At 55.3% G+C, this 22,714-nt stretch overlaps 2 protein-coding genes across 5 annotated transcripts in view; one reads left to right on the top strand and one right to left on the bottom strand.

The window, feature by feature from the left end:
• KIAA1522 (KIAA1522 ortholog) overlaps nucleotides 1–18,892 on the top strand; it is a 28,158-nt gene extending 9,266 nt beyond the window's left edge. For 2 of the 4 annotated variants that reach the window (XM_027516869.1, XM_027516855.1), the window contains exons 2-7: nucleotides 12,284–12,454; nucleotides 12,540–12,595; nucleotides 12,887–13,010; nucleotides 13,565–13,681; nucleotides 13,783–16,305; nucleotides 16,736–18,892. In XM_027516869.1, coding sequence (XP_027372670.1) covers nucleotides 12,284–12,454; nucleotides 12,540–12,595; nucleotides 12,887–13,010; nucleotides 13,565–13,681; nucleotides 13,783–16,305; nucleotides 16,736–16,743 — 2,999 coding nt within the window. In that variant the 3' untranslated portion in view covers nucleotides 16,744–18,892. Of the gene's footprint in view, nucleotides 1–10,044; nucleotides 10,258–12,283; nucleotides 12,455–12,539; nucleotides 12,596–12,886; nucleotides 13,011–13,564; nucleotides 13,682–13,782; nucleotides 16,306–16,735 lie in introns of those variants that run through there. The other 2 variants (XR_003506691.1, XM_027516877.1) reach the window with 2 other exon arrangements.
• A 281-nt stretch (nucleotides 18,893–19,173) lies between these two features.
• Nucleotides 19,174–22,714, bottom strand: part of YARS (tyrosyl-tRNA synthetase) — a 32,149-nt gene continuing 28,608 nt past the window's right edge. The window contains exons 11-13 of the mRNA XM_027516890.1: nucleotides 21,873–22,066; nucleotides 21,214–21,355; nucleotides 19,174–20,019 (exon numbers count right to left, since the gene is read on the bottom strand). Of these exons, the coding sequence (XP_027372691.1) occupies nucleotides 19,909–20,019; nucleotides 21,214–21,355; nucleotides 21,873–22,066 (447 nt within the window). The 3' untranslated portion in view covers nucleotides 19,174–19,908. The remainder of the gene's footprint in view (nucleotides 20,020–21,213; nucleotides 21,356–21,872; nucleotides 22,067–22,714) is intronic.

Here is a 22,714-nt window from a genome sequence, read left to right as displayed (position 1 = left end):
TTCCGGACCCCGCCTATCTGGAGCCTGGGCCCCTAGTTCTCTTGGTTCCACTGCAATCCTCAGAGGCAGTCCCTGGCTTGGGAAAGCGAGCGACCCGCCGGCCCCACCTGGACAGGCCCGGCCGTTCCCAGAGCAACTGGGCGGGGCGGCTCAGCAGGTCTCCCAGGTCCTCGGAGAGGTGGAGCCTGACGGAGCAGCGCCAGGCCCCGCCCCTCAACCGGCCCCGCCCCTCCCCGGTCATTGGCCGCAGAGCCTGGGGGCGTGGCCGAGCCGGGGCTGGGGGCGCCTGCGGTGGCCGCCCGCGCTTCTCTCTGCCTCCCTCCTGTGGCTGCGGGCCCGGCGGCCGGGCTGGTTGGGCTGCGCTAGGGTTCCCGCGCCGGCTCCCGCGCCCACCATGGGCAACTCACACCACAAGAGGAAGGCCCCCAGCGGCCCCCGGGCCCGCAGCTTCTGGCGGTTCGGGCGGTCGGCGAAGCGGCCGGCAGGTAGGGGCTGGGGGTGGGGGCGGGGCAGGCGGGGAGGAGGGTCTGCCTGCCGCAGCCGCAGCCGCCGCCGCCGCTGCTGCCCTCTCCCGGGGCTTGTCGGGTGTGAGTTTGGGGGGGCCGGGAATCCCCCGCACAGACCCCACCCCTCACATGCAGACAGACACATGTACGCACGAATACCCGCGGGCGGGCACACGTACATGTTCACAATCCACACGGTCACATACACAACACCCACTGAGACGTACGGCCATGCAGACACAAAATCACATACACACGTTCACACCCACACCATCGTGGGACCCACAGATCCTGAGTGGGACACCTACCTATGTATACGGCTTATACAGCCACACAAACACCACCACACGCACAGATTCAGGCACAATCATTCATGTAGGTAGAGTTGCCCAACATCTTAGGCACACATATGTACACACAGGTTCAAAACTGCACAACCATCCAGGCCCTAAAGCACTTATACACACACAGACACATTCACGCACGCACATTTGGTCCCCAGGCTTTAGCCCCCACAGGCTGAAAGTTTGCAGGAGGGAGGGGGAGACAAAGGTGAAGGGGAGAAGCAGGAAACCAGGGGCTGGAGACGCGGGCCGCCTCCATCTGGCGTGATCGGGAGTCGGACTGGTTCTCTGGGTTCCCTCCCCACCCCCATCCGCACCGCCGCTGCCTCTATCTGTCCCCCTTCCCCTCCCACCCGCGGTCCCCGTGGTCGCTGCCGCATCTCCCCCTTTCAGTGCAGCCACCGAGCTGGAACGCAGCCCTTCCCGGCGTGCTGCGGGATCCCTCCGCGTGTCACATTCCATCCTCCAAGTCGGGGGGAGGGGGCAGAATTGGAAAGGCCTCCAGCTCTAGGGCTGGGAGCCGGAATTCCTGGTTTCTCCCAGCGGGTGTGGCGGTTCAGGGTATCCCCGCGTCCTAAGGGGTGTTGTGGAGGAGGGGCTGTCGGAGTGCCTAGTTCCCTCACCTGGTGAATCCAGACATGGGGTAGGGGCAGGACAGTGAGCCACCCCCTACCCTACAAGATAAGGGGTCTCCAACAGTCTGGTGTCTGCTGCTCTTTGGGAATGAGAGACTCCCAGAGAAGATGGCTTAGGGAGGCCTCCCTGTTGTGGTGGGAGAATACACTCATGTCTTCCCAGGTTCCACATTCCTAGAGGTTCTGAATTGAGCCTGATGATCTCATCCCTCCAGGCAGGGGGCGACAGAAAGGACCAAGCCTGGGAATTAGGGGGTCTGGGTTCTCCAGCTGTCTCTGGTATGGGCTCAGTGACCTTGAGCAAATTGCTTTCACTTTTTTGGACGTCCCTGGCTCCTAGAGGAGGCCTGTCTGTCAAATTAGGGCAGCGTAGCTTAGGTGACTTCTTGGGATCCTTGCAGTTTCTAGCTGGTTATTTCATGGTGAAAGGTACTGAGGTCTAGAGAAGGTAGACTTATCCAAGTTCACTGCCTGCAGTGGTCTGAAGAATAATCATGGTTATTAGGAAGAAGGTTAGTTAAATTCTGGTATGCTCTCTGAGGTTCCTCAGAAGCTGGGTTGATGAGAGACTCCTGAACCTTCCAGGCTCCCTGTCCCAGTAATCCTGAAATCTGGCCTGTGCCCACCTGTCTCTCCTCTTGGAATCTGCACCGAGTGGGTGGGGCTGGGGCTGGGGATCTTCATCTGCCCTCAGATGGCCACTCTAATCTGATGGTTTCCTGAGAACCAACTGTGGGTCCAGACTTGTGACCGTTTGTGGTGGGGGAGAGAGATTAAGAGGGCTGTGTTTACAGTCTTCTGCCCTCCACCTCTTAAGGAAGAGGCCTGGGGCTTCTAGTAGCCCTTGTGTTCTTTCAGTTCCTGCTACAACTCAAGGGTCAACCAGGCTTTGAAGATGTTCCTAAAAACCCAGAAAGCGATGTCAAAGCAACACAGAAGTAAGTGTGGGGACTAGGGAATATTCTAGGCTATATTAAAAGGCTTTTGGGTTGGGGTCTGTTAGAAAACTGGGGAGCTGGTATTAAAGAAGTTAACTGTTGGGACTTCTCTGGCAGCCCAGTGGTTAAGACTCTGTGATTCCACTGCAGGGGCCTAGGTTCAACTGCTGGTCAGGGAACTAAGATCCCACATGCCCATGTGGAATGGCAAAAAAAAAAGAAAAAAGTTAACTGTATTGTTAACTGTTGATTAGATGAGAGAACCTGGCCAAGGTTGCACTTCAGCTGTGGGTATGGTCACGAACAAAGGCTTTGACATTGAGTATGGAGGTTGGAAAGAAACATAGTTGGGGCTTCTTCCTTGTGCCTGGGAGGAGAAAAAGTGAATGTAAACTTCAGTCTTTAATTTTACTTCTGCTGAGGATTCTGAGGCTTCCCTGGCCTCAGCCTCTGCTGACACAGGCCTAGGTATGGGACTGAGGCTTCAGTACTTATTGGATTGGTCTGTGAAAGGATGGGGGAAAGAATGCCAGGCAAACAGAGAGGGCTGCAGTCTACAGGCCACAGGGAGCCAATGAAGGTGTTTGAGCAAGAGAGGAGCCTATGAAAGGGGTGTGTTAGGAGGATGGCAGGTGCCGGCAGGACAGGTTGGGGGGTGGGGTGGTGAGAGTAGAGACTCATAGAACAGTCTGGAGGCTGTTGCAGTAATCCAGGGGAGAGGTGGTGAAGTGAGGGCTGGGGCAGGGTGAGGGCTGTGGGAGTGGAAAAGGAGTGGCAGCTGCAGAGACACTGGGAGGAGATGGCAGAAAAGATCGGACCCAGGATTAATCAGATGTTGAGCTGTATGGGCCAGAGAGGGCTGTGAAGGCTCTGTGCCTGAGGCTGCTTGACTGGGGGATGGTAGCAGAGATAATGCAGAGATAAAAAAGAAAGTGAAGTCGCTTAGTCATGTCCAACTCTTTGGGACCCCATGGACTGTAGCCTACCAGGTTCCTCCATCCATGGGATTTTCCAGGCAAGAATACTGGAGTGGGTTGCCATTTCCTCCTCCAAGAGATCTTCTGACCCAGGGATCAAACCCGGGTCCCCAGCATTGTAGGCAGACGCTTTACGGTCTGAGCCACCAGGGAAGTCCTATGCAGAGATAAACCTTTATGCTAAACCCTTTACATCAATTAATTCATGTGTCCTCCAGCCGTTTTACAAGCCAGAAGCTATTGTTCTCCCCATTTTACAGATGAGAAAGCTGGAGCTCAGAGAAGTTAAGTCACTTGTCCAAGGCTACTCAGCAAGGAGGTTGCTGAATGGGGATTCACACCCAAGCCTGTCAGATTCCAAAGACTGCGCTCTTAATTATTTTAGGTATAGATGGATTTCCTCCTATGATGGAGGGGCCTGCAGGTCCTCTGATGAAGAAAGCCTGAGGCCCTCTGTGGGGAGCAAAGTGGAGGAAACACTATGGAGGAAGGGCAGGGGTTGAGGACTAAGCATTGAACACTCCAAGGGCTCGGCGAGGGAGCTGGTGGGCAGTGGGAAGGGAAACTGAGTTTTAAGCAAGGGTCGGCCCCGTGTTGCAAATGTCCTTGAACCATAGAGAAAGGTGAGCATGGATGGGGAGAGGCCTCCTCATTGCTGGAAAGACGTTGGAACCCGCTAGGATTGTTTGACCTTGGTTCTCAGGAATCCAACTCAATTCTCCCAGCCCCAGGCCAGCTGGGCAGTTAGTCCTGGGAAGTTTGGGGGACTGGTGGAGGATGTGAACCGGGAGCTCGAGCAGTACCCCAGCACCCTGCCCGCCTCCTGTCCCCACATGCATTATGCTGTCAGGTTTATACACACGGCCCCCCTCCTGGTAGGGTTTATTTTTCCCACGTTGCAGATGGAGAAACTGAGGGACAGGACCAAGTCATTGGTGGAGTCAGACTCCCCCTGCCTCTGGACCTGGAGCCCCAGGGCCACAGCTGGGAGAAGGGGTGCTCCTGTTACCTCCCCTGCCCCCTTCCCTCTACATCTCCTTCATTTGACTAGGGTGGGACGACCTGTGATCAACTGTAAGTCTAGACTTGCTTGTTGGAGCCCTGGGCTTCCAGATAAAGGGCTGGGCCAGCCCTCTCTGGTCTGAGGGATCTGAGATAAGCTGAACCCCCTTGCTGCCCCAGGCCCTGACCCAAAGTGAGGGACCACTACCCTCTTTCTAGGGGCAGAGTCATGCATGCCAAGGGCTCTTTAGAACTTGTCTCCCCAGCCCTCCCATCTTATAGAGACTGAGGCCCAGAAGAAGGCAGTGCCTGGTTCAGGATCGGACTGCAGTGGAGGAGCAGTGAGAGCTCTGGCCTAGGACCTCTGACTCCCAGGGCAGTGGGATATCTGGTGTGGGATCCGAACTCCCTTTCCTCCCAAACGGGGGTTAGGGCTACCAGATGGGGCTAGGTCACTGAGGAGCTGATAGGAAGCTGATGTTAAGTGTCCCTTATCAGACTTTATCTTAAAAATGGTTCTTAACGCCACTTGAGATTTGAAGAGCACTCTGCAAGTGGGTGGGAGAGGAGGCCTCTGGTGGCATGGAAGAGCAGCGGCCAGTCTGAGCTGGCCTCACATCCTGACTCTGCCGTTATTAGCTGTGTGACCTTGGACAGGTCACTAACCCTAGGGGAGTGCCTTTGTATGATGAGGGGCATTTAGTGAGACCATGTGTGTCTCAGTCATCAGTCAGTGCTAGCTTATTTATTGTTGTAAGTAAAAAGTCCCCACGGGGCTTCTTGGGTGGCTCAGTATGTAAAGAATCCACCTGCAATGCAGGAGACACTCCTAGGAGACATGGGTTCGATCCTTGGGTCGGGAAGATTCCCTGGGGTAGGGCATGGCTATCCACTCCAGTATTCTTGCTTGGAGAATTCCACGGACAGAGGAGCCTGGCAGGCTGCAGTCTTTGGGGTTGCAAAGAGTCGGACATGACTGAGCGACTGTGCACACACACACACAAAACAAAGGCCCCACACCTGGAGAGGCAGAGGGTCCCTCTGATGATAACACTTTGCCTTTATACTTGGTTGCGTGGCTTTAACTTTCCCAGGCACTCTATGAGTGGGGATTAGTCCCACCTTGCAGTTACCCTGAGAGGCTGATTCGTTTGTTCAAGGCCTGGAATCCAGACCTTCTGACTCCCGGCCTTTTTCTCTCCTGGCTTCATGGTGACTGCCTCTCTGGCATCTATAATGAGGATAATCATGCCTCGAAGGAACAAAGGAAAGGGTTTGGGAAAGTAAGAATCGCACCCTGGCCGAAAGAGATTATTATGTCATTGTCAGCAACAGATGCTGACCCGGAAACTCATTATGACATTTACTAATATTATGGTAGCTAATTCCTCCCTGTGTTACTGTCTGTTCCCCCAGGCGCCTGTGGGATGGGATCCTCCTCTCCCTGTCCCTGGCACTCCCTGCCCCCAATATTTACCTTAGAACTGGCCTGTCAGCTCTGCCCAGGCTGGGGTGGAGCTTCGCACTGAGAAAATGAAGGGGGATTCCCATTGTGCAGAAGTGGGGTGCAGAGTTCCCCTACTTTGGGCCATGAATGAAGCTACTGCCCCCTTCCCCCTCTCTGACCCCTTAACTGGCATTTGGAGTGAGACCTGGGTTCTGGGCTCAGCCACTTCCTGGTTGGGTGACCTTGAGGAAGTCACTTTCCCACAGGCCTCCTTGCACTCATCTGTAAGAGGGGAGCTCACACCTTCCTTTCAGGTTTCTTGTTCTTCAAGTTCTTCGAGACAGTAGAAGAGAAAGTGTGTCGAGAACTGTAAAGCACCTCCACCTGAGAATTACATTTACTTCCCTTTGTCTTGCCTCGCCTCTAAGAGAATAAAATCTACCCGTGCTTTGGATGCTGCTCCCATAGGAAGGCCGTGGTGGCCTCTGGGCCTTGGGTGGCCCACCAGTACAGCTGTGGAGGGGTTGAGACGCAGGGGCCTCCAAACACCCTGGATCCTGGCTCCAGAGCAAGGCCACCTGGGCAGCTGTGCCCTCCCCCTTCATTCCTCTCCCCTGAGTCAGGCCGGCCTGGCTGTGGGTGCGCCACAGCCCCCGCCCCTTGCTCTGGAATGGGGCAGGTTGAGGCCTCACCCCATGAGGATGTTGCCAAGGCAGTGTGTGCGCCTGCGCACAGGTGCACGTGGCCTTGGAGGGGCGGGGGCTCCCTGCTCCATTCCTCCCTGTCCCCAGGCTCAGGAGGGCCCCAGAGCCATGGATACGTGTACCTGCCTTCGTGTACAAGCAGCCACCTAGCAGGGCCCTGCGCGAATCTGTGCAGTGGTGCTCACATGGCGTAAGGAGGCGTGGGTGTGCTTTGTGGATGTGTTTGTGAGGGGCCCGCCTGTGGGGGTGGCCCCAGTGAGACATTTTGGAGGTGCGAGCTGCACACCTCTGCTGGTGGACAGTATCTGCAGGTGTGTTTCCTGATGTGCCCTGCATCTTGGGAGGTGTGCCCGGGATCAAGGTGTCTTCTCAGATCTGGGAAGCCTCCTCCCCCGGGCAGGTAGGTGGAGGAGGCAGCACGGTGTGCCTCAGCCCGGCTGCACCTCTGAACTCTGCCGGGGCAGAAGGTCCTGGAACACGGACTCCAAGTGTGGCCTTTGCCAAGGTCCTTCAATCTTCTGGGCCTCAGTTTCTTGGCGAGGTGCATGCTCTCCACCCAAGACTCAGCTTACTGAGCCTCTTACCAGAGGAGCTACAGGTGTGCCGACCTGTGCCTGAAGTGGCTCAGAGTGGCTTCGGCCCTGGCCAAGCCACAGTTGGTTGGGGGCAGGGTGTTGCTGGGGGAACCAGATGTTATCAAGTGTGAGAGCCTTGGATCAGACTGGGGAATTTGCAGCTGTGGCCCTGACCGCAGGCTGCAGGCCTGGGGCCTTGATGCTCCCCCCGCCCCTGACTTAGCAGAGCTCAGCCCTTAGTTTCCCTGGTTGGGGGAAGCTGAGCATGACCCAGCAGGGTTGAAGGCTCCAGTTTGGGGGTCAGCCAGAGCTTGGGCAGTCTCCTGGCTCTCTGAGCCTCACAGGTCAGTTACCAGGAGAGTACCTTTGAGTACCTACCTCAAAGGACTGTTGTCAGATCTGAGAGGGCAGAGACTGCCTTCTGCCAGCGTCTGGCATGGTGCCTAGCATGAATTAATCACCCTACAAGTGTCAGTCTACTGCTCTTTTCTGTTTGAGTGGGACTCATAAGAGGGGTGGATGGGTCTGGCCTAAGAGGGAGGGAAGAGTGGACGATGTAGCCAAGAAACCTCCCATCTGTGGGGGTGATCTCTGCTTCAGAGGGAAGATCAGGTTTGTAGCTGGCACAGCAGGCAGAACATGGCTTTTGGATTCAGGTGGTCTTGAGTGCCAATGCTGCCCTGTCATTTACCAGCTTTATTATAATGCTTCCCCTCTGTGGTGTCCATTATCCTCATCTGTAAAATGGAGATAAACGTGCCTGCTTCTTGGGAATTCCCTGGTGGTCCAGAGGTTAGGATTCTGGGCTTTCACTGCTGGGGCCCGAGTTCAACTCCTGGTCAGGGAATGAAGATCCTGCAAGCTATGCAGTGCAGCCAAAGGGGAAAAAAAGCCCATTTCTTAAAAGTGTTGTTTAGATTTCAGTGATCTGTGGATATATACTCTGTAGCCCCACAGAATTTTGTTCTCTCGAGAGTGAAGGCTCAGCTGTCTGCGTGAGTCGTCCATAAGAAGTGGCACAGCAAGTGAAGGACCAGAGACGGATCTTATGGCATGGGAGCCACTGTGAAGTCTTAGATCTCTAGGGACTCAGAGAGAGAGAAGGGTGCTGTGAGAGAGGGGTGTCCTCAGGTGAGTTTGGGGGACTGCACTTTATGGTTCACAGACCTGCTCTTCCACAGTCTCAGCTACTCTTTTTTTGGCTGAACCGCCTGGCATGGCATCCAGGATCTTAGTTCCCTAAGCAGGAATTGAACCTGTGCCTCTTGCAGTGGAAGCACAGAGTCTTAACCACTGGACCTCCAGGGAAGTCCCTCAGCTAGCTACTCTTTCTGGAGTTGCCAGGGGCAATCTGTTTTAACACCATCAATCCTCAGCTTAACCTTCAGTACTGACCTCTTGGGGTTCTTTGAATAAAATCCAGACTCTGCCAGCGCCAATGGGGCCCTCCCTGACCTGGCTCCTGCCTCTTCTCACCTGCTTTCTCTCCCTTGCTCACTGTATTCCAGCCACACTGGCCTCTGCTCTGTTCTGGGAAACCCACCCCACCACTCCTGCCTCAAGGCTGTAGGCTTGCTGTTGCCTCTTTCTAGAAGTTTCTGTGCCCAGCACTTGGCCTGGCCGGCTCCTTCTCATTCTTTAGGTCTTGCTTCCAACGGCTTTCCTTTGATGCCCCCTCAAGTTACACACTTCCTGTCACAGCTCCTCAGCCTTCACTATCTGAAAGTATTCTACTAGTTCACCTCATTCATGTATTCATCAAATATTTATTGAACTCATTGTATGTGCCAGACACTAGGGATATACTGGTGAACAAGGTAAAAATTCTCCATTAGCTATAACCCCTGCTGCTACTGCTACTGCTAAGTCGCTTCAGTCGTGTCCGACTCTGTGCGACCCCATAGACGGCAGCCCATCAGGCTCCCCCATCCCTGGGATTCTCCAGGCAAGAACACTGGAGTGGGTTGCCACTTCCTTCTCCAGCTATAACCCCTAGTACTAGTTTAATAAATATTTGCTGATTAAACAAATGTATTACAAAGAGTAGTTATTGGCCTTGTTTCCATAAGGGGTCATTACTTGGATGTGATGGAGCTGGATTTGAACCTGGACCTGAGTTCCGGGCAAGTGCCTTCCTGCCCCCACTCGTATTGACCTCATCTATGAGCTGTTTCTTGGCTAATTCTGTTCTCCTTGCCTGGTGACCCAGCAGAGTCACTGAGTCAACAGAGTGAGGCCAGCAGGAAGGATCCTGGGCAGGAGGAGCAAGAAGTCTGTGTGGAAGGCCTGCCTCTGCCGTGTGGCCTTGCAGAGTTCACAGTGCTTCCTTCTGGGGTTGCTGATGTCACATCACCCAAGTGGGAAGACAGTCCTTTGGAAAACCTGGGGCTGAACACACACGAGGGGCTGTTAGCACCTGCTACCGTGATGGGTGTCTCCCTGGCTTCCCAGCATGTGTCCTGGGCTGGCTCCCACTCCTCCAGAACCTCTGCCAGTGGCTTTGCCATCCCCACAGGCAGTCCTGAGCCTCTGCCTGGCTGCTGCCTGTTCTGAGATCCTTCCCCAGGGAAGCACTCTCACCAGCCAGGAGGACTTGGGGCTGGGCATCGTGCCAAGTCTAGTCTAGTGGCTCTTCCACCTCCCATCTGGCAGCTGGGACCCTTTCCTTAGCTCTGGCTCCTGACTGTTTAGAAAAAGACTTGGGAAGTGGCGAGCGGGGGGGTGGGGGGTGGGCATTGGGCGGCCCCTGGAGTTGACTGTCTGACCCTCCTAGTCATCCTCTCTACAAGAGCGGGGTATTCAGAGACTCTGGGCCTCAGTTTCCCTGTCGGAGCGTGGGAGGGTTCCTATCCCAGCCCCGCACTCGGGGGCGGTGTCGGTGGTGGGCGGGATCAGTGGCGAAGGTGGGAGGAGGACCTGGGGAGCAGCCCCTCCCCCTCTGGCTGGAGCCGGCGCTCTGCAGCTGGGCTCTGGCAGACTGGTCCCCTCAGCGCTGGGTTCTGGCGAAGAAGGCGTCGCTGGGCGTTCTGGAGAGGTCAGCGTAGGGGACGGCCCCAGTGGCGCCTGCAGTCATGGTGGTGTTCCTGGGCCGCCACCTCCCGGCGCTCCTCGGACTCTTTAAGAAGAAGGGTGAGTGGGTGTGGCTGGGGGGCTTAGATGAGGGATCCCCGACACCCCCATTTGCCAGACTCTTCTGTAGGTTGGGGGATCGAGGCCGGGGAAGGTCATGGGATGGGGCCTGGGGGCTGGTAATGAGGCCAGACTGCCCTGTCGGCCGCGATGCCTTTGTCCACTGCTCTTGCACTGCCTTTGTCTGCTCTCCGCTTGTTCCGAGGGCGGCTCTAGGTGTCTCTGACCTTGAAGCCTGCAGCCCTCGGGCAGGATTGCCTTCCTCCAGGGGTGCTCATACTTTACTGGGTACATCCCAGTACTTCAGTTCCAAGAGGCAGGGCACCCCCTCCCAGGTGGGCTCAGGTGTGTGGGAGGATGGCAGGTGGGGAGCAGAGTGGAGAGGAAAGTAGTGACCCTGGAAGTTGGGGAGCAGGTCAGGGAAATCCTGTTTGAAGGCCTGGGGGTTTGTTTTGAGGGGAGGGGCCTCTCCCCACTTTCTTCTAGGATATGGGCTTTCAGGCCTGGATTAAGATGTAGGGGCCAGAGCTTATTAGACTTTCTGGGGGCGCCAAAGTGTGGCGTGTGATTCCGGAGGCCCCTCTGGGAACCTGTAGTTTAGTCTTGGCTCTGACTGCAGTTTGCTGGGTGACCTTAGGCAAGACCTTTCCTCTTGGGGCTTGTTTATGGACTTGTAAACTCAGGAGATTAGGGAGAGGATTGCTGAGAGACACCCCCAGCTCTGACCTTGTGGGTTTCCTGAGGATTCCCTGGGCAGGAGCTTAGCTGTTGAGGACTGGGCTGAGGAACGAGGAAGGGACAGGTCAGATGTCTGAACTGAAGACCCTGATCTTGGGGCATGGCCTTTTAAAGGGCTTGTTTTGTTCCTGTTGCTCCACAAGGTGCTGCCAAGGTCACGTGACCCACACCGAGCTTTTGCTTATGTTGTGGGTTCCATTTAAAGGGGAGCTGGGGCTGCACACTGCTGACACAGCCCCCTATTCCCAGGATTAGATGACCAGCTCCTCCATGGGCGGGGCCTGTAACAAGATCCTTTGTAATGGATCCCTGGGTCCTTGGCATCAGGGCCTGGGCCCTGAGGAGAGGGGGATACCTGGGACTGATCCCCAAGAGAGGCTGGAGCTGCCTCATCTGGGAGTGGAGGGGCCGGGGTCCGTCTTCTCCCCTCCCCTGCCTATCCTTTCACTAAGGGACAGCTGCATGGGGGAGTTGGGGACCCAGGAGGCCATATCCTTGGTTTAGCCCACACCCCAGGACTTCTGGGAATCCAGTTATGACCCGTGTTAGTGCTCACCCATTCCTAGTGTCCCGTGTGCCTTTTTTTTGGATCTGGGCCAAGGAGGTGTACAGAAAGGTGGTTTGTCTTTCTGTAAAGTGGAGCTCAGAATCTGGAGACAAGAGAAATGAATTTGCTCTGGCCTGTGTGTACACTGGAGTGTCTTACATGGGGCTCTGAGTGACAGTTGTATGTATATATGGTACTGTTTGCGTAGATACAGAATGGGGACTGTGGGATTCGTGTGCTGGGTGTGCTGGGACTGGGGGCTGGGTGTGCTGTGGTGTGGGCACGCAGATGTTGTTATACTTGGATGCTATTTGTTTGTATACACACTAAATGAAGCCTGTGGGTGTTATGTGCATATATAATGGGCATATATGCCCCTATATGGGGCCCTTTGTGTCTTGTGGGTACTCAGATATATGTACACTTGGATACAGCTTGAGTATGTATCGTGTTGGCTAAAAAGTTCATTTGGGGGGTTTCCATAAGATGTTATGGAAAAACCAGAATGAACTTTTTGGCCAACCCAATTCTGGGGGTTTTTTTGTATGGAGTATATACCCGGGGGACTGTGGGTTGTGAGTACAGACTAGAAGTCTGTACCGGGCAGGTGCTGGTACAGAAGGGTGCCAGGCAGGTGCCCTGTGCACCCTGGGGACGGTGGGTGCCCTTGCTGCAGTGTCTGTGCATTCGCAGGACCCAGATGCCTTTGGGCCTCACTTTCCTTCCTCCTCATCCCACCAGGCTCTGCCAAGGCTGAGAGCGACAAACGACTGAGTGTGGGGCCTGGCCAGGGGCCAGGGTCTGTAGTGGATGACCACCAGGACAATGTCTTCTTCCCCACTGGGCGACCGCCTCACCTGGAAGAGTTACACACGCAGGCCCAGGAGGGGCTCCGTTCCCTCCAGCAGCAAGGTAATTGCCTCCCTCCCCATCTAGCGATGCTTTCAGCTCACAGAGTCAGGGGCCTGGCTCAGCATGCCTCTCTGATATCTTTCAGAAAAACAGAAACTGAACAAGAGTGCCTGGGACCATGGAGACACCCAGAGCTTACAGGTGCACCCCGCCCCCAGCTCAGTCCTGACTCTTCCTCCCTCCCTGCTTTGACTGACCTCTGCCAAGTATGTCTTTAACCTTTCTGGATCTGTTTCCTTTATGTATTGTGAAAACTAGACTAGTTGCCCGTTGAGGGCTGGTGCAGGGTAGCTCTGGTTGATGCCTGCTCAGTGCTAGGTGATGCTGGGGCAGGCTAGGAGGGGTGAATCTGAGAAGTTCAAAAGGGGGAGCCTGCAGAGGCAAGGGTCATCCCCACTCATGCCTCTGGGCTGATCCTTCTTCTCCCAACAGTCTTCCCGCACTGGGCCAGATGATGATAGCATCTCCTTCTGCAGCCAGACCACGTCCTACACAGCTGAGAGCTCCACGGCAGAGGACGCGCTCTCCATCCGCTCTGAGATGATCCAGCGCAAAGGTGTCTGCTCACCAGCCGGGGATTCTTGGGCAAGGGAGGGGGAGTGGTGGGCACCCAGCACCTGCAGCTTTCCCTTTTCCTCCTAATCTAGTGTTTCCCAAGACTCTGTGACTCAGTGAATTCAGGAAACATAGTACCCTATGTCCTCTTGGAGATTCATGATGAACATTAACTGAAATGCAGGATAGTTCAGAGTTGAGAAACCTGGATTTGAGCCTTGTGTTGATACAGCTGTGTGATCTTGGGCCAACCCTTTACCTCTCTGTGTTTCTGTTTGATGTTCTATAAAAAGGAGACAAGAATACTTACCTTATGGGAACAAATGCCAAGTGTTTAGAACACATAGTAAATGTTCACTAAATGGAAATTATCCTTATTGACCTAGTAGAACCTTGCGGAAGAACATCTAGCTTTAACCCAGTTTTGCCCATGTCTACTTGACGGTGGAAATCTTTTTTCACAGAGCTGTTGTTAATAGTCTGTAAAAGTCGTGCTTGGCGGAATGTGCCCCAAGACCTGCTCTAACAGTTTCTCTCCCCTGGACTGGCCCCCAGGCTCCACCTTCCGGCCCCACGACTCGTTTCCCAAACCATCTGGAAAGCCGGGGCGCCGGCGGCGGGAGCGGCGGAGCACGGTGCTGGGACTGCCGCAGCACGTGCAAAAGGAACTCGGTGAGCACCCTACTGGGGAGGCTGTGGGTGGGAGCCCTGGCCCTCCGCTGACTCCCGCCCACATCTCCACTGACTCCCACGTCCTCCTTGGTCCATTCCAGGCCTGCGGAATGAACGTGAGCCACCAGGTACGCCTCGGCCTCCGGGTCCACGGGACGCTGTACGCATTCCCACAGTGGATGGCCGTCCGGCAGGCCCGGCCGCGGGGCCGGGGGCCAGGGTGTCCCTGCAGGCGCTGGAGGCAGAGGCCGAAGCTGGGGCCGAGGCCCTGCTGCAGCGCCACATCGACCGCATCTACCGCGATGACACGCTCTTCGGCCGGTCCACGGGGGCGCGGCCCCCGCCGCTAATCCGGCCCATGTCCCTCGCAGTGCCCGGACTGACGGGAGGGGCCGGGCCTCCAGAACCCCTGAGCCCGGCCATGTCCATCTCGCCCCAGGCCACCTACTTGTCGAAGCTGATCCCACACGCCGTGCTGCCGCCCACCGTGGACGTGGTGGCCCTGGGCCGCTGCAGCTTGCGCACCCTGAGCCGCTGCAGCCTGCTCTCAGCCAGCCCAGCCTCCGTCCGCTCTCTGGGCCGCTTCTCCTCGGTCTCCAGCCCGCGACCCCGAAGCCGCCACCCTTCCTCCTCCAGCGACACCTGGAGCCATTCTCAGTCCTCCGAGACCATTGTGTCTGATGGCTCCACCCTCTCCTCTAAGGGTGGCTCTGAGGGCCGGCCAGAGGGCTCCGTGGCCAACAGTAGCGTGGCGCCCCCTCCGCAGGGAGGCAGCGGGCGGGGCTCTCCCAGCGGGGGCAGCACCGCTGAAGCCTCGGACACTGTCAGCATTCGGAGCGGGGGCCAGTTGTCAGGCCGGAGCGTGTCCCTACGTAAGCTGAAGCGGCCCCCTCCGCCTCCCCGCCGGACCCACTCGCTCCATCAGCGCAGCTCGGCGGTCCCTGATGGGCCTTTGGGGCTGCCTCCCAAGCCAGAGCGGAAGCAGCAGCTGCAGCCGCCCCGGCCGCCCACCACTGGAGGGTCGGAAGGGATGGCGGCCCCGCACTGTCCACCCAGCTCGGCAGGCGGCTGGGTGTCTGGCTTGTCTCCGGGTGGCTCCCGGCGCCCCCCACGTTCCCCGGAACGGACACTCTCACCCTCCAGTGGATACTCAAGCCAAAGTGGTACCCCTACCCTCCCCCCCAAGGGTCTAGCAGGGGCCCCTGCTTCCCCAGGCAAGGCCCAGCCCCCCAAACCAGAACGTGTCACTTCCCTTCGATCTCCCGGGGCCTCCGTCTCCTCCTCCCTCACTTCTCTGTGTTCCTCTTCCTCTGATCCAGCACCTTCAGACCGCTCTGGTCCTCACATGTCGACTGCCCTGGGCGACAGGTTTGTCATACCTCCTCACCCCAAGGTGGCTGCCCCCTTCTCCCCACCTCCCTCTAAGCCCAAGAGTCCAAACCAAGCTGCCCTTGCTCCTGCTGTAGTCCCTGGGCCTGTCTCTACCACTGCTGCCAGTCCTGAGTCCCCACCCACTCCCCAGACATCCCTGACCCCACCTCAGGCATCTCCTGCTGCCTCCAAAGACCAGTCACCCCCTCCGTCCCCACCCCCATCATATCACCCACCCCCACCCCCCACTAAGAAACCAGAGGTGGTTGAGGGGGCCCTGTCTGCCCCAGAGACCGCTGAGGAGCTCCTCCAAGATCCCAACTGGCCCCCTCCCCCGCCTCCTACCCCAGAGGAGCAGGACCTGTCCATGGCCGACTTCCCACCACCCGAGGAAGCCTTTTTCTCTGTGGCTAGCCCTGAGCCCGCAGGCCCTTCACCCCTCCCAGAGGCCTCCTTACCTGCTGTTTCCTTCCAGAACCAGCCCTCTGGTACCCCAGACCCTCCTCCCGCCCCGCCCGCCCCACCTGCTGCCGGCTCTGTCGCAGGGCTTCTGGCCAAGGCCCCTCGGAAGGAGCCAGTGGGCTGCAGCAAGGGTGGGGGCCTTCCCCGGGAGGATGCCAGTGCGCCCCTGGTCACACCCTCCCTCCTGCAGACGGTTCGGCTGCGCTCTGTGGGCGCTCCCACAGTGACTCCAAATCCAGCATCGGGGCCATCACCCCCCCAGAAGCCACTCCGAAGGGCCCTGTCAGGGCGGGCTAGTCCTGCGTCTGCCGCCTCCTCAGGGCTCCATGCAGCTGTTCGGCTCAAGGCCTCTAACCTGGTTGTCAGCACAGGCCCTCTGGGTGCCCAGCCCAATGGACCACCTGAGGCAGAGCCACGGTCCCCTGCCTCTACGGCCAGCTTCATCTTCTCCAAGGGCACTAAGAAGCTGCAGCTGGAGCGGCCTGTGTCCCCGGAGACCCAGGCTGACCTCCAGCGGAACCTGGTAGCTGAACTAAGGAGCGTCTCAGAGCAACGGCCACCCCAGGCCCCAAAGAAGACACCTAAGGCCCCCCCGCCTGTGGCTCGCAAGCCTTCTGGGGGCATTCCCCTTCCCACCTCCCCCAGCTTCCCTCGAGCTGAGCCCCTTACTGCGCCTCCCACCAACGGGCTCCCCCATGCCGAGGACAGGACTAAGGAGGAGCTGGCAGAGAATGGAAGTGTCTTGCAGCTGGTGGGCCCGGACGAGCAGAAGCTGGGCCCGCCTAGTACAGGTACAGTGGGCTGGGAAGGGTGGGGTGTGGAATCCAGCACTGGTCACGGGACACAGGTATCAGAAGTTTTGCCCTTAGGGACTTGCTCTTGATCTTGAAGGTTTTTCTGGTCTTGGGTGTCTGGGGAGGTGACCTGTCACCTCCGATGAGCTCCACTGAAGGAGTTTGGTATGAGGGTCTCTGGAGTCAGACCTACTGAGTTTGAATTCCAGCTCTGCCATTTTATCCACCCATCCTGGCCTCGAGTTCCTCACTGTGAAGTGTGAGGAGTGATACTTTATAGAGGCAGAGGGAGCATTTGTAAAATGTTGAGCCCTGTGCTGTTGGCATGGTCAGTAAAGCAAAGGGGTGAGAATGTGCCTTGGGCTCTTAGTGGCCAGAACCAAACTCGGGAGCCCCTGGCTGAGTGTCCCTTCTTTGCCCTCTGCAGACGCATAGAAAGAGCTGGTCTGACCACCAGACACCTCGCTGGTACTGCTGACCCATCCCAGGAATACATTCTCAGGGACCTGAGCGGCTCCGAGGATGAGAGGATACGGCAGACACTTAACCTAATGGGGGGACGCCTGCAGCCTTAACCTCCACGGCCTTCGGTATTTATGCAAGCCTGTGTGGATCCTGTCCTCCAAGTCACCCAGCTCTCATGCCTTTTCCTGAATGGACTCACCTCTGGCAGCTGCTGCTTCAGTCTTGGCCTTAGCCTCATCTTGGAGGAGGTAGCTGGTGGGAGTGGATGTCAGCGCCCCCTGCTGGCCTCAAGGCCACAGAGATGGAGGACCACAGCACCTCTTTTTCTTTTTGTTCATATCCAAATCATGCACATGCTGTAGTCCAGAATCAAAGCACTTTTGAAAAGTGGCTGCATGTCCATTCCCCAGGGCCCGTGAAGCCACATTCCAAGGGCCTGTTTACATGGCAGCAGCATCAGTCCCCAGCAGCCAGCCCTTGGCTGGGACTAACCTGTCCCCCTCTCCTCTGATCCAGTTTGCTCCTTTTCTTAGTTCTTGGAGGTAGGCAAGTCGTATTCCCACAGGCTTCTCCAGGCTGGAGGCAGGCTTGGGGCTGTGGCATTCCAAAGCACAAAAGGTGCAGCGGGGGTTAGTCCCCCTGTGCCTCAACTTACCACCAACCAGCTTCCTGCCTTCTAGTTCTGCCAGGTGCTTCATGCAGGGGACAGGAAGTGGGAGCCTGTCAAGGTCCAAATGGGTGGTGGAGAACACCAGAGGGGAGGTTCACAGGCTCACCCTGCCCTCCGAGAACAGAGCAGGGAGTCATGTCATGGGTCACTTGGCCCCATTTCACTTGACCAGGTTGGGGTGCGCGAGCATGACTCTTTAGAGGCAGGAGCCCATGGGCCATGGCAGAGCTGGGTCCCTTTCAGCTTGGCAGGAAGTACTGAGGACGTGGATGAAAGGGTGGGGCTGGGGCTGGCAGGGAAGAGCTTCTTTGGGCAGTGGGCTGGGACCTGGCCCTGTGGATTTCATCCTGACCTTCCTTTGCTCTGTGCATGTCCTTTCTGCAGCTGCCTGTTAGTGCAGGTGGTTCCACTGGGGGAGGGTGCTGACGCTGAGTGACAGGATGGGAAGCCAAGGGTGCATTCTATTCCAGACTTTTCCCTAGTCAAAGAGGGGGCACTTGATGCTCCTAGGGGCAGGCTGGGTGGTTCCCCCCCGCCGTAGATGTCAGTCTCTTGCTACTGATCTCTCCAGGAATCTTAGCGATTTTTCCATTTTCAACCAGTGCCACCTATGTTGGTAAGCTAGTTTCCTCCAAGGTTCCATGGGGGTGACCCTAGTGCTTCCTCCCGCTGCAGGGTGGCTGTCACCAGGGTCACCCCTTCTGTATTGATCTTCTTTCTTCAACAGTGACTCAGGCTTGAGCTGGACAAGGAACCTTTTTAGCTGCTTCTCCTCCACCCAGGAGACAGGTTGACCCTCTCCCAGAACAAGAGCTGGGAACACAGGGGATGTCGTTGGAGAGCCCAGGTTCCTCTGGCCTTCTCCACCATCTTCTCTTCAGCTATAAACCAGTGTTCTTCCGTGCCCGCTGGGTATGTGTTGTCCCTGCCCGGTAAGATGGGGAAGACAGTCGGTAAACCAGCTCTGCTCAGAGCTCTTGACCAATCTCCTGGGAATGGGGGACTAGGACCAGGCCAAAGCTTCCATGACATCAAGCCTAGGCAGCAGCCACAGAGCTGCTGGAGCTGAGAGGGAGCCCACCTTCTGTCTCTTTGCCTCCCCTCTCTCTGTTACTCCTTATCTTCAGTTAGTCCTCTGAGCTTGTTTCCCCACTGGGTGGGACAGAGTTGAAAGGAGAAGGGAGGATCTCCCAAGAGGCAATCCTTCTTTGTCCTCTGGGGTAAATGAACTTGACCTAGTGCACATGGAGACCAAAAGCCTCTGATTTTTAATTTCCATAAAAATGTTAGAGAGAGAAGTATATATATATATATATATATTTCTTTAAATTTTTGAGTCTTTGATATGTCTATACAATCTGTTCCCTCTGCCCTGAAGCCGGAGTGAGACACATGGAAAAACTCTGTGTGGATTTCATTCGAAGGTGTTAATTAAATGATTAAAACTTGGCTGTGGCTGCTGCTTCTTAATGGGGAGGGTCAGGGTGGTGGTCTGCACCCCACATTTAGAAAGGAAAATGTTCTGGACCCCAAAGTGAGCTTTTTCTGCTCAACACAGCTGAAGGGAAAGTCAAGGTATCTGCAGTCCAGCCCAGTCCACCCATGGCCCCATTACAGGTTCAAAAGTCCAAGATACATGCAGCCCTAGGCAGGGTGAGGAGCCCAGAAGCTGCTGTACACTGTGTTCTCTCCTGAGTTAGTCCAGCTCACAGACAGGTCCCATCCACACACCCTTGTTCAGATATTTTATTTGAATTTATGACAGCGACATTTAGTGGTTCTGAGATGGCTTATGGAGAAGTACCCCACCCTCCCCGAAGAAAAAACCAGTCTGTGCCATCCAACAACACACAGCTGGTTCAGGGATTGTCCCCACCTAGCATGATCAAAGGACATTCCAGGAGCCCCGGGGCAGGCCCTGCCCCCAGCGCCAAGCCTCAGAGTTGGCATGCTGGGGGAAAGCTGCCAGCCACTTGGTAGACCACTAGGTTCTCTGTTTTCCCTTCCCTCCACTTTTCAAATCCCACAGTTTCCTGTTGGGGAGAGGCTGTAATTAGCCCGGTTCAGGCACCAGATCCCAGCCAGAGACATGACTGCCGTGATAACTCTAGGAAAACTGGAAACCAATATTTTTCCAATTAGAAGGATTATGGCATAGACTTTTTCTGAGTTATGTTATATTGAGACCAGATTTGTCAGATCAGCTGCCAAGGGAAGAAGGTAGGGCTGGACTCCCTGTGCTGCCCTGCCCTCATCACTCCCCAGGTCAGCCTCTCCCTGCAGACAGGGTGCTCCTGGATCCTAGGGAGGCTGAGCTGCCCCTCACCAAGTCTTGTGTCTAAGAGAGTCCTGAACGTCCTGCTTCAGTGTCCTGGGAGATGGATAAGCAGGTGATGGACGGAGCAAATTAAGGAGAGAGCAGATGACTGAGGATGATGAGAGAAGGGAGGAAGCCGCCAGGTTGGCTAGCTGATGTTCCCCCCTTTCAGCGATTTACAGGAGACGGACCCCAGCTTGGTCATGAAGTTGGTTTGCTTCCACTGTGCAATGTACTCGTCAGAAATTTTAAAGTCAGCCTGGGCAAGAAAAATAACAAAAAAAAGTGATTACAGTGATGGTGGCAGGAATGCAAGAAAACAGACTCTTATACTACTAGAGTGTAAGGTGACTCAACTTCTCTAAGAGAGCAGTTTGTGAAAACTTCCATCTCCTATCATTCGCCCAAGGTAAGGTCACTTTAGGAATTTAGATTAAGAAAACAATCATGAGTAAGTACAAACAACTGGTATAATACATCTACTGTAGCATTCCAAGTGAAAATCTGAGAACAACCTCAATGTCCAAATAAGGTTTTGGAAATGATCATTATGATACTATACTATATATATATATGATTCTCACTCCTCAGTATTTAAGAAGATGGGTAAATTTTTGAGGCATAAAGTTAAAAAAAAATGAATTAAAATATGGTATGACTCAAACTACCAATATAAACATTATCACTATACATAAAAGAAGTCCAGAAGGAAACCAATCACTAATGACATTTTTCAGAAGCGGTAGGCAGCAGAATTATAGATGTTAGTTTTGTTCCCCCTACATTTGAGACATTTCTACAATGAAAATTTATTTTATAGCCAGAAAAAAATAAGTTGATTCAAAAAACCAGCCTGGGAAACTAGGAAAGGAGGGAGTGGACAAAGCCAGTTGTCACTTGCAGGAGCACGGAGAGGTAGAAACCACTCTAAAAGCCCTCCAGAAACACTTGTCTGTTGAGGAAACCAAGTATTAACTAGATAAAGCCACACATGCAGTGACTTAGCTGCATAAGGAGAGTGAATCTCTGCTGCTTTATGCAGTGATGTAACCCCAGCACCTAGAACAGTGCCAGACATACATGTTAGGGACTCAATAGGTGCTGAACGAATGAATGAATTCCAGGCAGGTGATGCGAGTCAGTGCTCTGAGAATCAGTGCTCTCACACCAGGCTGGGCAGGAAGGACTCCAGGAGGGCTCTGATCCTGGCTCTATCACTTCCGGTGACCCTGTGTGGCCATGCCAGATAAACTGGGGATCATCTCCCATCACAGACTGAAAGTCTACCGAGGAAACAGCTGCAGTCCCTCACATGCTGCCTCTAACAGCCTGTCAGCGCGCAGTGCCTGTGAGGGCCCGTGGGCTCTCAGGCACCTCATTTGAGAGGCTGGGATGAAGGAAGAGAGGGGCTTACATGCAGGAAGGCCCAGCTGGGGAAAGTGCAGCGTGTTACCTGCAATTTCTCAAAGACTTTCTTCTTGGGCTTCAGCTCTTCGTCTGGTTGGCCCTTCTCATAGCCCTTCACAAACACTCGCTCACCAGGAGCAGAGCCTGCAGGAGGGTCTAGAGGCTCAACCTTGCGGTTTACCCCTTCTCTGGAAGGACACAGAGCACAGTGAGACAGTGAGGCCATGGATGGCCTCCGGCCGCCGTGGAGGCCAAAGCACTGGGGCCTTTACCTCAGGGGCTCTAATAGGATTTAGGGTACCCTCAATGCCAGAGCCCCAGGAGCTCCTCACTGCTGGACCACATCTCTGGACATTACCAGCACTGGGTCAACCAGGGCTCAACTGAAATCTTATGTCAGGAGAGTTTCCAAAATTTGGGCTTTTAAGGGATATGACGTAACAGCCAATGAACTGGGTTTGAATCCTGGCTTCACCCATTACTAGTAGACAGACTCGAGCATGCACATAGCTCTGAATCTTCGATTTCCATTTTAATATAGTTAACTTCAAGTAAAGTGCTTCATCCACGGTTCCTGTACAATAAGTAATTCCTCTTTTGGGGAGTGTTCTCAGGGCCTCCACCTGGCATGTGGAAGGGCAGCAAGTGGGCCACCCCCCTCTTCCTGGCCTCCCAAGGCCCTCTAGCCCCCCAGTTCTCACTCACACAGAAGCACACAGGAGCATGCCTTGGGACTCGACTCCTCTCATCTTCTGGGGTTTCAGATTGCACAGCACCACCACCAGCCTGTCCTGCAGTTCCTCCTTGGGCACAAACTGCACCAGGCCACTCACCACAGTCCGTGGCTCAGCTTCCCCCACATCAATCTTCTCCACATACAGGCTGTCTGCATCTGGGTGCTGCCACAAGAGATGTCAAGTCTTGGAGAGTATCCCAGTGGAACAGATCATGGGGCTTGGCGAGTCCTCTGGCTCCAGAAAGGGGCATCCACTCCCTACAGGGGCCCCAAGAGGAACCCTCTAGAGCTAACTCTCCAGGTCTCAGATAGCAGACATGAGAAGGGGCCCCAAAGAGCCAGATTTGAGTAACATGAGGCTAATTACGTGTGTTAGAGGTGAAAGGAGTCTCTAACAGAGATTAAAATGGCCTGGAGTGGCTGGGTGACCATCCTTATGGCCAAATGTGCACTGGAAATCAACCCCAATCCTGGGGGGGACTGGAAGATGGGGGACAGCTACCGGCTTCACCATCTGAAACAAGAGCATCAGCAGCTCTTTGAAGATCATTTTGGTGGTTGGTCTATATGGTGAAAAGCAAATATATACTGGGAGAAAAAAATACCCAGACCACTGGTCCTAGGCCACTGGCTACAAAGCTTTCTGCCTCTGGGAAAGAGGAAGTCCTTCTTTCTCCCTTCACCATTTTCTGGGGTGGGGACAGGGAAGGACAAAGTAGCTCATCAATGATAAGGCCTGCAACTAGTCCAGACAAGCTGGGAGACACCAGGTGAGTCCATCAGACTGGATGTGATAGATAAACAAGTTCCT

This window comes from Bos indicus x Bos taurus, chromosome 2 (assembly GCF_003369695.1).
Source record: "Bos indicus x Bos taurus breed Angus x Brahman F1 hybrid chromosome 2, Bos_hybrid_MaternalHap_v2.0, whole genome shotgun sequence".
Classification (NCBI taxonomy): Eukaryota; Metazoa; Chordata; class Mammalia; order Artiodactyla; family Bovidae; genus Bos; species Bos indicus x Bos taurus.
Note: the sequence above shows the minus strand (reverse complement) of the source record. Positions and strands in the feature narration are given on the sequence as shown.